This window comes from Macaca mulatta, chromosome 1 (assembly GCF_049350105.2).
Source record: "Macaca mulatta isolate MMU2019108-1 chromosome 1, T2T-MMU8v2.0, whole genome shotgun sequence".
NCBI classification, from domain to species: domain Eukaryota; kingdom Metazoa; phylum Chordata; class Mammalia; order Primates; family Cercopithecidae; genus Macaca; species Macaca mulatta.
This window is the reverse complement of record NC_133406.1, coordinates 140385632-140400225: the sequence shown is the minus strand read 5'-3', so window position 1 is coordinate 140400225 and position 14594 is coordinate 140385632. Positions and strand designations below refer to the sequence as shown.

Here is a 14594-nt window from a genome sequence, read left to right as displayed (position 1 = left end):
TATTCATTGAACCACCTACTGCTGTGTGCTAGACATTCCTCCAGGCATGAGGATTCAGTGGTAAACAGAACAAAGTCCTTTCCCTGGATAAACTTCCAGTCTCATAAGCTGTACTTGCAGAAAATACGTCCCCGTACATGTTATGTTTACTTGCTTACGTGAGTCAATCTGAAGGATAAATTGTTAAACATGGAATTATTGAGTCAAAGGGTATATAGATTTCAAATATAATAAATTTATTTTCACAGCAAGTTATACCAACTTAATATTATCACTAACGTTAGATATCATTAACCTTTATCATGTTTGTCAATGAGGCGAAACATAACCTTATTTTAATTTACATTTCTTTCTTTTATTTATTTTTTTTGAGATGGAGTCTCGCTTTGTCACCAGGCTAGAGTGCAGTGGTGTGATCTCAGCTCACTGCAACCTCCACCTCCCAGGTTCAAGTGATTCTCCTGCCTCAGCCTCCCAAGTAACTGAAACTACAGGCATGCGCCACCACACCCAGCTAATTTTTGTATTTTTAGTAGAGACAGGGTTTCACCATGTTGGCCAGAATGGTCTCGATCTCTTGACCTCATGATCCGCCTGCCTCGGCCTCCCAGAGTGCTGGGATTACAGGCGTGAGCCACCGTGCCCAGCCTTTTAAGTTACATTTATTTGCTTATTAATGAAGTATATTTTTACATGTTAATTAGCTATTTATATTTCTTCCATTAATTGCCGTTAATGTTTCTTCTCATTTTTCTATTGAGTTGTCTGTTTTTTATATTGACATTATTATTGATTATTACACAGGCCTCAAATATATCCTCCTAGGATGCTCTTGATCTTTCAACTCTTGTTTATGGTGACATTTTTTTTCAATGTAGTCAAACTTTTCAATTTCTGATGGCTTCCAATTTTATATCATGCTTAGAAAAGACCTTCCATCAACATTCTCTTTTCTTCTAATTTGTATTTTTACATTTGAGTATTTAATATACCTGAAATTTATTTTTGTATATTATATAAAGAAGATATTTAACTTGATCTGTATTTTTAAAATTATATTGAGTTGAAAATCCATCCTTTTATACTGATTGGAAGTACCACCGTAATACTTCATAGTGTATGGTAATATACAAAATATACATCTGTTGTCTGTGCTCTTCCACTGATCCATCTCTTTTATTCTATCAATACTAAAGACTAAATACTAAATACTAAAGTTTATACTGATGGCATAGCTTTTTCTGTTTTTCAAACATTTCATTTCTTGGCAGTGTTCTTTTTTTTTTTTTTTTTTGGAGATGGAGTTTCACTCTTGTTGCCTAGGCTGAAGTGCAGTGGCATGATCTCCGCTCACTGCAACCTCCACTTCCTGAATTCAAGCGATTTTCCTGCCTCAGCCTCCCGAGTAGCTGGGATTACAGGCATGTGCCACTACACCCAGCGAATTCTGTATTTTTAGTAGAGATGGGGTTTCTCCATGTTGGTCTCGAACTGGCTGGTCTCGAACTCCTGACCTCAGGTGATCCGCCTGCCTCAGCCTCCCAAAATGCTGGGATTACAGGTGTTAGCCATCATGCCCGCGGCAGTTTTCATATATTTACTCTTGCAGATGAACCTTAGAAACTGGATTTTAAGAATCGATTTGTATTTTATGCTGTTTTGTGAGGCGAACATGAATAACCACTACACTATGGAAACCCATTATTTTATGTTTTTTTGTGTTTTTATAAGCCATTTCAAAGTCTCTTTGGAATAAGCCAGATAGAAATTAATTAGTTAATATAAAATCAAGTTCAATGGAGGCAATCCTGTACCAATTCTTAATTTTATTACAAACAAGTGCCAGAAAAAGAGTGAAAATTTCCCCAAAAACTATTTATTTCCCTTTTAATTTTTAAGTTATTATCTAAGGAATATGGTTGATGAAAAGGGAAAGAAAGTATTAAGCCTGTGTGCTTCTTTTAGAGAATACAAAGAAAGTCAGGTTGTTAATAAGACTTTAGGAAGCAAACTTTGAAAGCAATCTTGAAAAAGAACTCCTAATGTTAGAATATTGGTAGCACATGGGAGGAAAACACGTTCCACTAAAGTCCTTAATGTGTTTAAAAAAAAAAAAGAATAGAATAAGTGAATGCTGACGTAGGCAGAAAAGTGGTGCTGGGATTGAATTGATAGGAATCTTTGTGTCTTTCTTTTATGTTATTTTTGTCTCTCTGTGTTTCTTTCTCCACACGCCTCGTGTGTGTGTGTGTGTGTGTGTCTGTGTGTGTGTGTGTACACACACAGCAAGATGAGGAGAGGAGGTAGAACGATACTTGTGAAATACTTGTTTTATTTTCAATGAAAAAATTATAGGCCCCAAATTAGAAAATAGTAACAGTTATAATCTTTGTGGATAGTTGCATTTAAGATACCATCTTTTTTTCTTTTAGAAAATAGGAGAGTAACCAAGTCTGATCCAAACCAACATCTTAAGATTATTCAAGATCCTGAATACAGACGGTTTGGCTGTACTGTAGATATGAACATTGCACTAACGACTTTCATACCACATGAGTATGTAATGTGTTTTTTTCTGTGAAATAAAGAATATTACTTATAAACCTCTATGGCTAGTATGATTTTCATACTACTTATTAAAAATGCTTAATAGAAAATGAAATAAAGTAATTCACTGTAATTCTACTATTTCAGCACATGACATTTTCCCACTTTTTCTGTGCGTTGGCCATGTTTCTATATTTGTGTATAAACATTTTTACAATTGAAAAACATCATCAGCCATAATTGAAATCCTGATGAATATATTTAAGGTTTCTGTGACCTTTGTTAGAAAGTTTTTAAATGTAGAATCTGTAAAGCCATTAAATACTATATCTGCATTTCTCCATCTGCTCTAGCAATGGGCCAGCAGCAATTGAAGAATGCTGTAATTGGTTTCGTCAGAGAATTGAGGAATTAAATTCAGAGAAGCATCGACTCATTAACTATCATCAGGAACAGGTTTTACTTATTTTTGAACTGCTGCTTTTCCTTGCATCTTATTACTATTTTTTTGTTGTCTTGATGATGATGATGATCTAACACAATTTAATGTTTTTCAGGCAGTTAATTGCCTTTTGGGAAATGTGTTTTATGAACGACTGGCTGGCCATGGTCCAAAACTAGGACCTGTCACTAGAAAGCATCCTTTAGTTACCAGGTGTTGCATTTTTGTTGTTTTTTTTTTTTTTCTTATTGATGGTTGAACATTGAAAATTGTATTTAACATCTGAAATTAACCTAAATGTTTTCTTTAACATGTGACTTCAGTACATTTCTTAAATTGAAATAGAAGTTTTGATTTGGACATAGGCTTAATATTAACTCATTTTATTAGGCAAATATTTTGTTAGAGAAACTGTCATCAGTATGAACCAATTTATAGTTATCATTTACTTTAATGTTTCTGGAGGACTGCATACTTAGTGATAAATTCAATATTAATCAATTTAAGCAAGCATCTAGCTCCTTACTTTGTAAGTGACATGAAGCATAGGTTGGGCAACTAGAGTGTAGTAAAAGCCTTTGCATAACTTTACTTAAGAGTCTTTTTTTAAAACATCTTTGCAAAGTAACATCAATGCCTCAATTATTTTTTTTTTTTCTTTGAGATGGAGTCTCGTTGTGTCACCCAGGCTGGAGTGCAGTGGCGCGATCTCAGCTCACTGCAACCTCTGCCTCCCGGGTTCAAGCGATTCTCCTGCCTCAGCCACCCAAGTAGCCAGGCTACAGGGGTGCACCACCATGCCCAGCTAATTTTTGTAGTTTTAGTAGAAACGGGGTTTCCCCATGTTGGCCAGGCTGGTCTCAAACTCCTGACCTCAGGTAATCTGCCTGCCTCAGCCTCCCAAAGTTCTGGGATTGTAGGCATGAGCCACCATGCCTGGCTACCTCCATGATTTTTTAAAATAGTTTTATGAAGTTTTTTTTTGTTTTTTGTTTTTTTTTTCTTTTTTTTGAGACGGAGTCTCGCTCTGTCGCCCGGGCTGGAGTGCAGTGGCCGGATCTCAGCTCACTGCAAGCTCCGCCTCCCGGGTTTACGCCATTCTCCTGCCTCAGCCTCCCGAATAGCTGGGACTACAGGTGCCCGCCACCTCGCCCGGCTAGTTTTTTTTTGTATTTTTTTTAGTAGAGACGGGGTTTCACCGTGTTAGCCAGGATGGTCTCGATCTCCTGACCTCGTGATCTGCCCGCCTCGGCCTCCCAGAGTGCTGGGATTACAGGTTTGAGCCACCGCGCCCGGCCTAGTTTTATGAAGTTTTAAACATTATTTTAAATGTTAGCCAGCTATCCTGTTGTGTTAACTCCCTATTTCTCACATTCTACTAGATTTACTCAAAAAGTCTATTGAAGATTCTTGACCTATGTTGAACTTTTTTTCTATAAATAGCATCAAACTAATTTTATTCTATTCATTAGAGAAGAAGTTTAGTTTTAATGTTGCAAATTCATATTCTCTCCAAGGAGTTTCTTTGTATGGATTTAATATTTAATTATATTTTCATAGGTATTTTACTTTCCCATTTGAAGAAATGGACTTCTCCGTGGAAGAATCTATGATTCATCTCCCAAATAAAGCTTGTTTTCTGATGGCACACAACGGATGGGTAATGGGAGATGATCCTCTTCGAAACTTTGCTGAACCAGGTATATAATTTTTAACTTCTCTATGAATAGGGAAAGAATAGTTCATGGCAAGGTCAAGATAAAATCTGCTTTATTGATTTTCTTCCCCATTATTCTATTGGTTTTTAAACTATTTCACCAATAAAGGTACCAGAGGTACATACAATTTGAGAAAGAAAACAGGGAGTCAACAAATAAAAAAGTTCATCTTCTTTCCTCTCCTTTGCCTTCCTACCTTTTATCCTCTCAAACGGAATAACTTTTATGTATCTATTTTCTATACTGTGGGTCTATGTAAGCTTTTATTTGTACAAAATATTATTGCATTTTTACAAACAAGTTTGAAACCACTGCTATTACAAATACATTGCCATAAGAGAGATTTTCACTCATTGGCCAGAGGTATTAAGACATTTCAGTGGCAATTAAACTAGAACCTAATGGTTTGAGGTCCCCCCTCACTCTTAGTGTCTTGTTTTTCTATAGCTATTTCATTACCAGGAAGAATGTTGCAGCAGCTCATTGATATATTTATTTTTTAACATTTCAAAACTAGAAGTCTATTTTAGTGACATCAGAATTTATTCAGAAATCTTATGCTTTTTTTTAAGAGTATAAATTTGGGTGTAAGTATCTCTGCCCTCTTTTTTCTAGCCATTCTAAACAAAATCAAGCCATTCTGCTGTATGCCATGGATCTAATATAACCTGTTGCCGAAAATAAGTAGGAGGTGGAAATGGAGCTTTAAATGTCTTGGTAGAACTATGGTTTTGAAAGGCCTATGATATTAACATTTCTATTTTCCCTTATGAAGTGACTTGGGTTTTTGAAATTGAGGACACATTTTTAGAAGAAACTATAAGCTAGAGTTTTTTCAGAGTAGCTATGAGAAATAAATTATTATTAATTTTTTAAAACATTATCTCATACCACTTTAGATACAATTTTAACCAATATATCATTCGTGGCAGAAATGATCAAAGCAATTTAAAAATCAGTGTTTCCATGAAGTAATTGTTTTCATTTTATTTCTTGAACTATTGAAAGCAATCTCTTTTCTGAACAGGCTCAGAAGTTTACCTAAGGAGAGAACTTATTTGCTGGGGAGACAGTGTTAAATTGCGCTATGGGAATAAACCAGAGGACTGTCCTTTTCTCTGGGCACACATGAAAAAATACACTGAAATAACTGCAACTTATTTCCAGGGAGTACGTCTTGATAACTGCCACTCAACACCTCTTCATGTAGCTGAGGTACAGAAAAACAATTTATCTACATTAAGAAAAGAAATTCAGTGTTCTTTCCTAGCTTTCCTTAAGTAGACTATGCAGGTAAATGTTTCCTTTTGCTAGTTGGACACTGACATTGATTTGGTGGTAGTGTTTATCACTATTGCATAATTAACATAATTCTAACAATCTTTTGATGCAGTTGTTATGGAATACTGGGCTACAAAATATTTAACTAGTTAATTTTAAAATTTTAATTTAGGGAAGTTGATCATATTGTTTCTGATAATATGGAGCGCTATTGTAAATACATGAAATGTGTTTACAATACATAAAATGTATATTGGCTACTGTAAATACATAAATGTTAATTTTTCTTATTTTTAGGTTGCTTTCAATATATTTAGAAGTGACTGTGAAGGTGAATAGCTTATTACACATTATAGTGGTGTGCACCTGTAGTGCCAGCTACTCATGAGGCTGAGGCAAGAGAATCACTTGAACCCAGGAGGCGAGGGTTGCAGTGAACTGAGATCACACCACTGCACTCCAGCGTAGCGACACAGTGAGACTCTGTCTAAAAAAATAAATAAATAAAATAAAATTTAAAAAAAATTAACGTTATAGCATATTGAAGCCAGTCTAGCCTCATCGATTTAATTTTTATTATTTATAAAAATATAAGTGTAAACATAAACATTGTCTATTCCTCTTTGAGCTCTTTACAATAACTTCTGAACAATGCCAATACTTACAATATTACCTTCTATCTAATACAACTTTGTAATTAAACTCATAATTTTCATCCTGCTTATAAGATTTTTTTTTGTTTATTAGTTTTAGAAACCCTACAGTAGCACTGCTTGTAAGATTTTTGATAGCTTCCTAGTGACCAGTGTCACCTAGGTGTTCTTTGGAAATGTGTGTTTACCTGAAAAATATCTTATTTGTATGATATTAAAGCAGTATTATAATGTATATGTTTCAAGTCCTGTGATGAAAAATTGATTTGATTTGGAGGGATTTAGTGAACATTAGTTAAGCTGATAGAACATTGTCTAGTTCCAAAAAATGACAGCTTTATTTTATTGTGCTTTTAGCAACAGCAAAAAAAAAAATGCTTCTAAGATTATTATATGGCAGAAAAGAATGTTCAAACTTAATTTTAAATTACAAAACTAGGATTCTACTTGTTAGCTGAGAGAATTTCAAGTATTTTATTAATCTTTGTGCAAATGTTATGTTTAACAGTTTGGAACCTATCTGATTTTTTATTATAAACCAGTGTTTATAATAAACAGCTAGGTAGATAGCACCAGTGTTAAATATAAATCACACAAGTAGAAATTGTAAGGTATGAGAGTTTTTAAGAGTTTTATCATCATCTGTAGGAGAAACTGGCTTCAATCTGGTCAGGCAGACCTAATCTTTCCAACAGCTACGTAATTCATCAGGGAATTTGTGAATAATTGTTTAGTCAACCACCTGGAAATTAAGTCTGATTAAAGTTTTAAAAATAAGCACATAGGCCCTGGCACAGTGGCTCACGTCTGTAATCCCAGCACTTTTCGGCCAAGGCAGGCGGATCACCTGAGGTTGGGAGTTTGCGACCAGCCTGACCAACGTGGATAAACCCTGTCTCTACTAAAAATACAAAATTAGCTGGGTGTGGTGGCACATGCTTGTAATCCCAGCTACTCAGGAGGCTGAGGCGGGAGAATCGCTTGAACCTGGAAGGCAGAGGTTGTGGTGAGCTCAGATCACGCCATTGCACTCCAGCCTGGGCAACAAGAAAGAAACTCGGTCTCAAAAATAAATTAGATAGATAGATAGATAGATAGATAGATAGATAGATAGATAGATAGATAGATAGATAGATAGATAGATAGATAGATAGATAGATAGATAAGCAAACAGGGAGAAAGCCTAACAGAATTGTAGTGTTATGATTTACATTTAGTAATATGAAACTAACATTTTTCTTCTTCTTTTTCTCTCTCATGTCTCAATATCTTTGCAAAATCTAATCTTCCTTTTTAACTGTTTTCTTCTCTTTATAAATTCTCTTGTTTCTATGTGTTTTGGTATGTTTGATATTTTCTTACATATGTACAATGAAATTTTATTTGGAAATTCTTCTTGAATTTCCATTTTATCTTGCTGCATATTTTTCTATGTGAAATCCATGCCTCCTTTTGTTTCCTTCCTTCCTCCTATCTTGCTTTTCTCTTTGTTACATTTATTTGTTACATTTGTCGCTGTGCTTTTTACAGTACATGTTGGATGCTGCTAGGAATTTGCAACCCAATTTATATGTAGTAGCTGAACTGTTCACAGGAAGTGAAGATCTGGACAATATCTTTGTTACTAGACTGGGCATTAGTTCCTTAATAAGAGGTAGGCTTGTTGGAGTGTATTTCCCATCTAAAACTTTAGCTTTTGTTTAAGTAGATTAAAGGATTTAATAGCTTCATATGCAATGCTTAATAATTTTTTAACACAGTTAATGTTCTTTTAAATAGTTTGTATGACATATTCTAATATGACTCATTCTATTTTTATCAGTATAAATTTCTGCTTGGGGGTAAGGTACCTCATTTCAAATTGAAAGACCAGTAGGATGAACTGAAGACTCACTAACAAAACCATTTTTTGTTGCTGAAAATACGTAAACCTGTTTTTCATCTTCTACTGGGAGATATGATGTAAAGTTTAGATGTTTTACACTGAATTTTGTGTAGCTTACATCCCAGTAAACAACGTATGTTCCCTTTTCCTTACATGAGCCATTTCTCCAGTTAAGTTACGGGGAAAACTTTTTTGTCACTTAAACTAGTAGACATTTGTTTAAATCCTTAAAGCAGTTTTTTTTTTATAATGTTGATGTGGTCTTTATTTTGAAAATCATTTATGATAAGAAATCTAACCTCTTCCTGGACATAAATAATGAAGATTGTTAAAATATTCTGTAATGCTCTGCAGAGGCAATGAGTGCATATAATAGTCATGAAGAGGGCAGATTAGTTTACCGATATGGAGGAGAACCTGTTGGATCCTTTGTTCAGCCCTGTTTGAGGCCTTTAATGCCAGCTATTGCACATGCCTTGTTTATGGATATTACCCATGATAATGAGTGTCCTATTGTGGTAAGCACCTAATCTTTTTCATGTACTTATTTTGCTGAATGCTTTGATACTTAACTCTCTAACACTTGGTCACAATCATTTCCATATACTTCAAACTAGTGTCTTAGATTTATAACTGATTTATAATACATAGTTTTCAGAATGTTTTGCTTGTTTAAAAGCAAATTTATTTACCTTATGAATTTATTTATGTAATTATCCTTTTACTTCATTATGCTATAGAATGGCATTTTGCATTTGAAAGAAAGCAAACTTTTGCTTTGTTGTTGTCTTCTAGCATAGATCAGCATATGATGCTCTTCCAAGTACTACAATTGTTTCTATGGCGTGTTGTGCTAGTGGAAGTACAAGAGGCTATGATGAATTAGTGCCTCATCAGGTTTGTTTATATGTTGTTTTTTAAAACCTACATGGCCAATAACTTTGGGCATTTTTATCAAAAAAATTCATTATAATTAAAATGTATCCATGCTAAATTTTACCTTTGTCTAGATTTCAGTGGTTTCTGAGGAACGGTTTTACACTAAGTGGAATCCTGAAGCATTGCCTTCAAATACAGGTGAAGTTAATTTCCAAAGCGGCATTATTGCAGCCAGGTGTGCTATCAATAAGCTTCATCAGGAGCTTGGAGCCAAGGGTTTTATTCAGGCAAGAAATTATTAAATTTGTTTCTTCAGGTTCAATTTCAGAGTAAGTCTTTCCAGTTTGAAAGCTAATCTAGGTGCTCTTTCTGCTTCTCAGGTGTATGTGGATCAAGTTGATGAAGACATAGTGGCAGTAACAAGACACTCACCTAGCATCCATCAGTCTGTTGTGGCTGTATCTAGAACTGCTTTCAGGAATCCCAAGACTTCATTTTACAGCAAGGAAGTGCCTCAAATGTGCATCCCTGGTAATGCAATCTGAAAATTGTTATTGTATTTGTATTATATCATTATATTAAATTATACTATAACATTAAAGTTACATATCATGTATATATCATATATATTATAACACAGTGCTACTGTGGATGTACTTGAGAAAAAGAATTTAAACTTTTGCCAGGCATGATGGCTCACACCTATAATCCCAACACTTCAGGAGGCTGAGGCAGGCAGATCACTTGAATTCAGGAATTCAAGACCAGCCTCAGCATTATGGTAAAACTCTGTCTCTATCAAAAAAAGTACAAAAAATTAGGTGGACATGGTGGCAAATGCCTGTAGTCTCAGCTACTCCTGAGGCTGAGGTGGGAGGATTGCTTGAGCCCAGGAGGCAGTGGTTGCAGTGAGTCCAGATCCCACCACTGCACTCTAGCCTGGGTGATAGAGTGAGACCCTGTCTCAAAAAAAAAAAAAAAAAAAGAAAGAAATTTTTGGCAACTTATATTTTTACTGGGTGGAACAAAACCTAGACAGAAATACTTTCAAATATTAACATTTTTTGAGTTGTGAAATATTTTTGTTTATATTTTATTTCCTAATTTGTGTAAAATGAACATTTATTTCTCTTCTAGCAGAACAATATATATATTTGTGTTAGTGTATATGTATGTACATGTATAAATATATGTCTTTGTGTATATGCACAGACATACATACAAATATATAAACTAAAATGGCAAATAATATAACCTTATGTTTAAGGCTTTTCATAATCCATCCTCATCTACAATCCTAGCCCTATGTCAGTCCACTATTTCAGCCAAATAGGTATTTTTACTTCTTCCCAAATACTATGTGAATTGTCTGGATCTTTCAAGGTCTAAAGTTGCACCTTCTTTGTTCAGTGATCTCTCTTTCTTCGGAACATACAGCAATTATAGTCTCTATGTACTCCTTTGGCACAGAGAGTCAAAAATTATAAAATACATCCCTGAGGTGTGTCCTTAATATTACTTGATTTTTTTCTGGATATGTGTATTTTATTGTCTTACTATTATATGTGGTATAGCATACCGTGCTCCTGTTCATGCAGCAGCTGTCAAAGTTTGTTGATTGATTGACCAAATGAAAATTCCCAGAAAAATCATCATATTCTATATTGGTTGCTAGTTGCTGAGTATGCATAGTTCCTGTTTTTAAAAATTATCAACCTGAATACCTAAAAGTTTCTTTAATTGTTCACAAATTCATATTCACTATCCTTATCTGATCTTTGCTAATGTACATATTTAGTTTTATAGGACAACAATCACAATGTACAATATTATCTCTGGTTTTGTTTTGGTCACGGATCATTCCTAAAACATTTCCTCTTGTCAGTCCACAAAATTGTGATTATTGTTTTGTTAAATGTTTCATACATTGTTGTTATGCCGTTTTTAATATTCTTTAGTATGTTTAGTAGTGTTTTAAATATACACTAAGGATAATTGTTTTTTCTTTTAAGCAATTTTCTTAGTGTATATTTACAGAGGTAGAATTTCTAGATCAAAAGGTTCTGTTACCTATTGCCAGATTAATGACCTAAAGCTTAAGTTATTTAAAGTAAGGTTGTAATTTTATATAAGCCATTGACCCTGCAGTTCTATCCCTAGGTATATATCTGGGAAATTTTCATACATTTCCATTTGAAGATATGCACAAGAATATTTATTGCAACATTGTTTATAATAGAGAAAAATTAGAGACAACCGTAATAGAACAGATGTATTTTGGTATATTCATACAGTAGAATATTATTTGACATTTGAAGTAAATGTGCTAGAGCTGATGTAGCAGTGTGAATGAATCTAAAAAATACATTGTTGACCAGTAAAAAGCAAGTTGCAAATATATGTAATTTGAATTCTTTTTTTTTTTTTTTTTTTTTTTTTTGAGACGGAGTCATGCTCTGTCGCCCAGGCTGGAGTGCAGTGGCCGGATCTCAGCTCACTGCAAGCTCCGCCTCCTGGGTACACGCCATTCTCCTGCCTCAGCCTCCCAAGTAGCTGGGACTACAGGCGCCCGCCACTTTGCCCGGCTAGTTTTTTGTATTTTTTAGTAGAGACAGGGTTTCACCGTGTTAGCCAGGATGGTCTTGATCTCCTGACCTCGTGATCCGCCCGTCTCGGCCTCCCAAAGTGCTGGGATTACAGGCTTGAGCCACCGCTCCCAGCCTTGAATTCATTTTAATAAAACTTGGAAATAGGGAAAATAATATATGTTGTTTAAGGAAACAGGCATGTGTAGTGAAAATGCCAGGAATAGTGAGCACCAAACTGAATTGAGGTTACCTCTGAAAGTGAAGAATGGGTACACGGACGCTTTACTTGTATTTGTAAATTTTTCTTTAAGTGAGGAAGTGGAACCTGGGTTTTTAATTTTTTTTTGTATCTGAAATATTCCAATTTTTTAAAAAATGTATGCCTTTCAAGTGATTTGCTTTTTTTCTGCTCAAAATTAGGTAGTTGTTCGCCAGAGCTAAGCTGTTATTTTGATACATCTCTACTTCAAAAAAAGCTTTGTTAACTAAGTCGTAATTTTTTTTTTTTAATGTAAAATGCACCTTGGTTAGAATCATCTACTTTCAGACTTCTAAAAAAAATTAACTGATATTTTCTTTTCAACTTTAAGTTAAATGATTTGAAACCACTTTAGCCTTCCTAATTTTGATGATTCCATATGAAATTTTGTTAAAATGTTTTTATATATTCCTAGGCAAAATTGAAGAAGTAGTTCTTGAAGCTAGAACTATTGAGAGAAATACGAAACCTTATAGGAAGGATGAGAATTCAATCAATGGAATGCCAGATATCACAGTAGAAATTAGAGAACATATTCAGGTATTTAGGACTCTCATCTTACTACTATGTTTAGCATTTTAAGGACATTAGAACTATTTGTTGAATGGATTTTTTTAATGTAATTTTTTTCAAGCTTAATGAAAGTAAAATTGTTAAACAAGCTGGAGTTGCCACAAAAGGGCCCAATGAATATATTCAAGAAATAGAATTTGAAAACTTGTCTCCAGGAAGCGTTATTATATTCAGGTATGTTAACTGAGCTCAAACTGTTGACTTATATTTAAAATAGTTTGCATATCCTGTTAAATTTGAATAAATTACTCCTAAAAATTAACCACTTTTTAATTAACTTTTTCAGAGTTAGTCTTGATCCACACGCACAAGTCGCTGTTGGAATTCTTCGAAATCATCTGACCCAATTCAGTCCTCACTTTAAATCTGGGAGCCTAGCTGTTGACAATTCAGATCCTATATTAAAAATTCCCTTTGCTTCGTAAGTATGCCTTGTTTGATAGAGATTTGCCACTTTAATAAGTGAGTTACCACTAGACTGAATTAAGCAGTTTTAAGGGTCGTCTATATCCTTGCTACTCAAAGTACCGTCCAAGGACCAGCAGTGTCAGCATCACCTGTTGTTAACATTTTACCGTATTGCTTTATAATTTGTGTGTGTACCTGCATGTGTATTCTCTCTATAGATATAGATACACACATGCCTACATGCATACATACACACACACATGCATCTCTCTGTACACACACACACACAATTTATCCAAAGTATTTGAGATTAAGTTGCATACCTCATAGCCTTTACCACATCATTTTTAAAAAATGTCAACATATGATTCTACTTTGTGGCTTTACTGTAATTTATTTAAACAGTTTCCATTTTTGGATATCTAGATTGCTTCTAATTATTCCCTATTAGTATGTCTTTGTACATTCATCCTTAGTTATTCCCTTTCTAGATGTCACTGCATACTACAGAAGAATATCAGTTTTGAGGTTTAGACCTGGGTTAAACTTTAGCTTCATTACTGTCAGTATGATCTTGGATAATTTGTTTAGAACTTTCATCATCTCAGTCTCCCATCTGGAAAATTTTGTAAGAATTAAATAGGATAACACATATAAAGCACTTAACACAATGCTTGGCACATAGTAAATGCTCATAGTTTGTCATCATTAGTACTAGTATAAATTTTCAGAAATGGAATTTTTGGGTTAGACGAGGGGTCCCCAACCTCTGGGCCATGGACCAGTACTGGTCCATGGCCCATTAGGAACCAGGCCACATAGCAGGAAGTGAGTGGCAGATGAGCTTTATCTGTATTTACAGCTGCGCCCCATCACTCGCATTACGGCCTGAACTCCGCCTCCTGTCAGATCAGTGGCTGCATTAAATTCTCATAGGGGCGTGAACCCTATTGTGAATTGTCCATGCAAGGGATTTAGATTGCATGCTGCCTATGAGAATCTAATGCCTGATGATCTGTCACTGTTTCCCATCACCCCCATATGGCACTGTCTAGTTGCAGGAAAACAAGCTTAGGGATCCCACTGACTCCACATTATGGTGAGTTGTATAGTTATTTCACTATATATTACAATATAATAATAGTAGAAATAAAGTACACAATAAATGTAATGCACTTGAATCATTCCAAAACCACACTCCCTCAACCTCAGTCCATGAAAAAGTGTCTTCTGTGAAACCAGTCCCTGGTGCCAAAAAGGTTAAGGACCATTGGGTTATACTATATCCATATGTTTGAGGCTTTTAATACATACTGCCAAATTGCCTCCAGAAAGATTATATTAATTAATACTTTCAGCTC

At 34.7% G+C, this 14594-nt stretch overlaps 1 protein-coding gene across 6 annotated transcripts in view; it reads left to right on the top strand.

The window, feature by feature from the left end:
* Window positions 1–14594, top strand: part of AGL (amylo-alpha-1, 6-glucosidase, 4-alpha-glucanotransferase) — a 73153-nt gene that overhangs the window by 20742 nt on the left and 37817 nt on the right. For all 6 annotated transcript variants that reach the window (XM_077952591.1, XM_001106354.5, XM_001106287.5 and 3 more), the window contains 13 exons: window positions 2433–2556; window positions 2901–3003; window positions 3105–3202; window positions 4550–4689; window positions 5735–5922; window positions 8172–8295; window positions 8881–9044; window positions 9322–9423; window positions 9537–9692; window positions 9786–9936; window positions 12668–12792; window positions 12887–12999; window positions 13112–13246. In XM_077952591.1, the coding sequence (XP_077808717.1) occupies window positions 2433–2556; window positions 2901–3003; window positions 3105–3202; window positions 4550–4689; window positions 5735–5922; window positions 8172–8295; window positions 8881–9044; window positions 9322–9423; window positions 9537–9692; window positions 9786–9936; window positions 12668–12792; window positions 12887–12999; window positions 13112–13246 (1723 nt within the window). The remainder of the gene's footprint in view (window positions 1–2432; window positions 2557–2900; window positions 3004–3104; window positions 3203–4549; window positions 4690–5734; window positions 5923–8171; window positions 8296–8880; window positions 9045–9321; window positions 9424–9536; window positions 9693–9785; window positions 9937–12667; window positions 12793–12886; window positions 13000–13111; window positions 13247–14594) is intronic.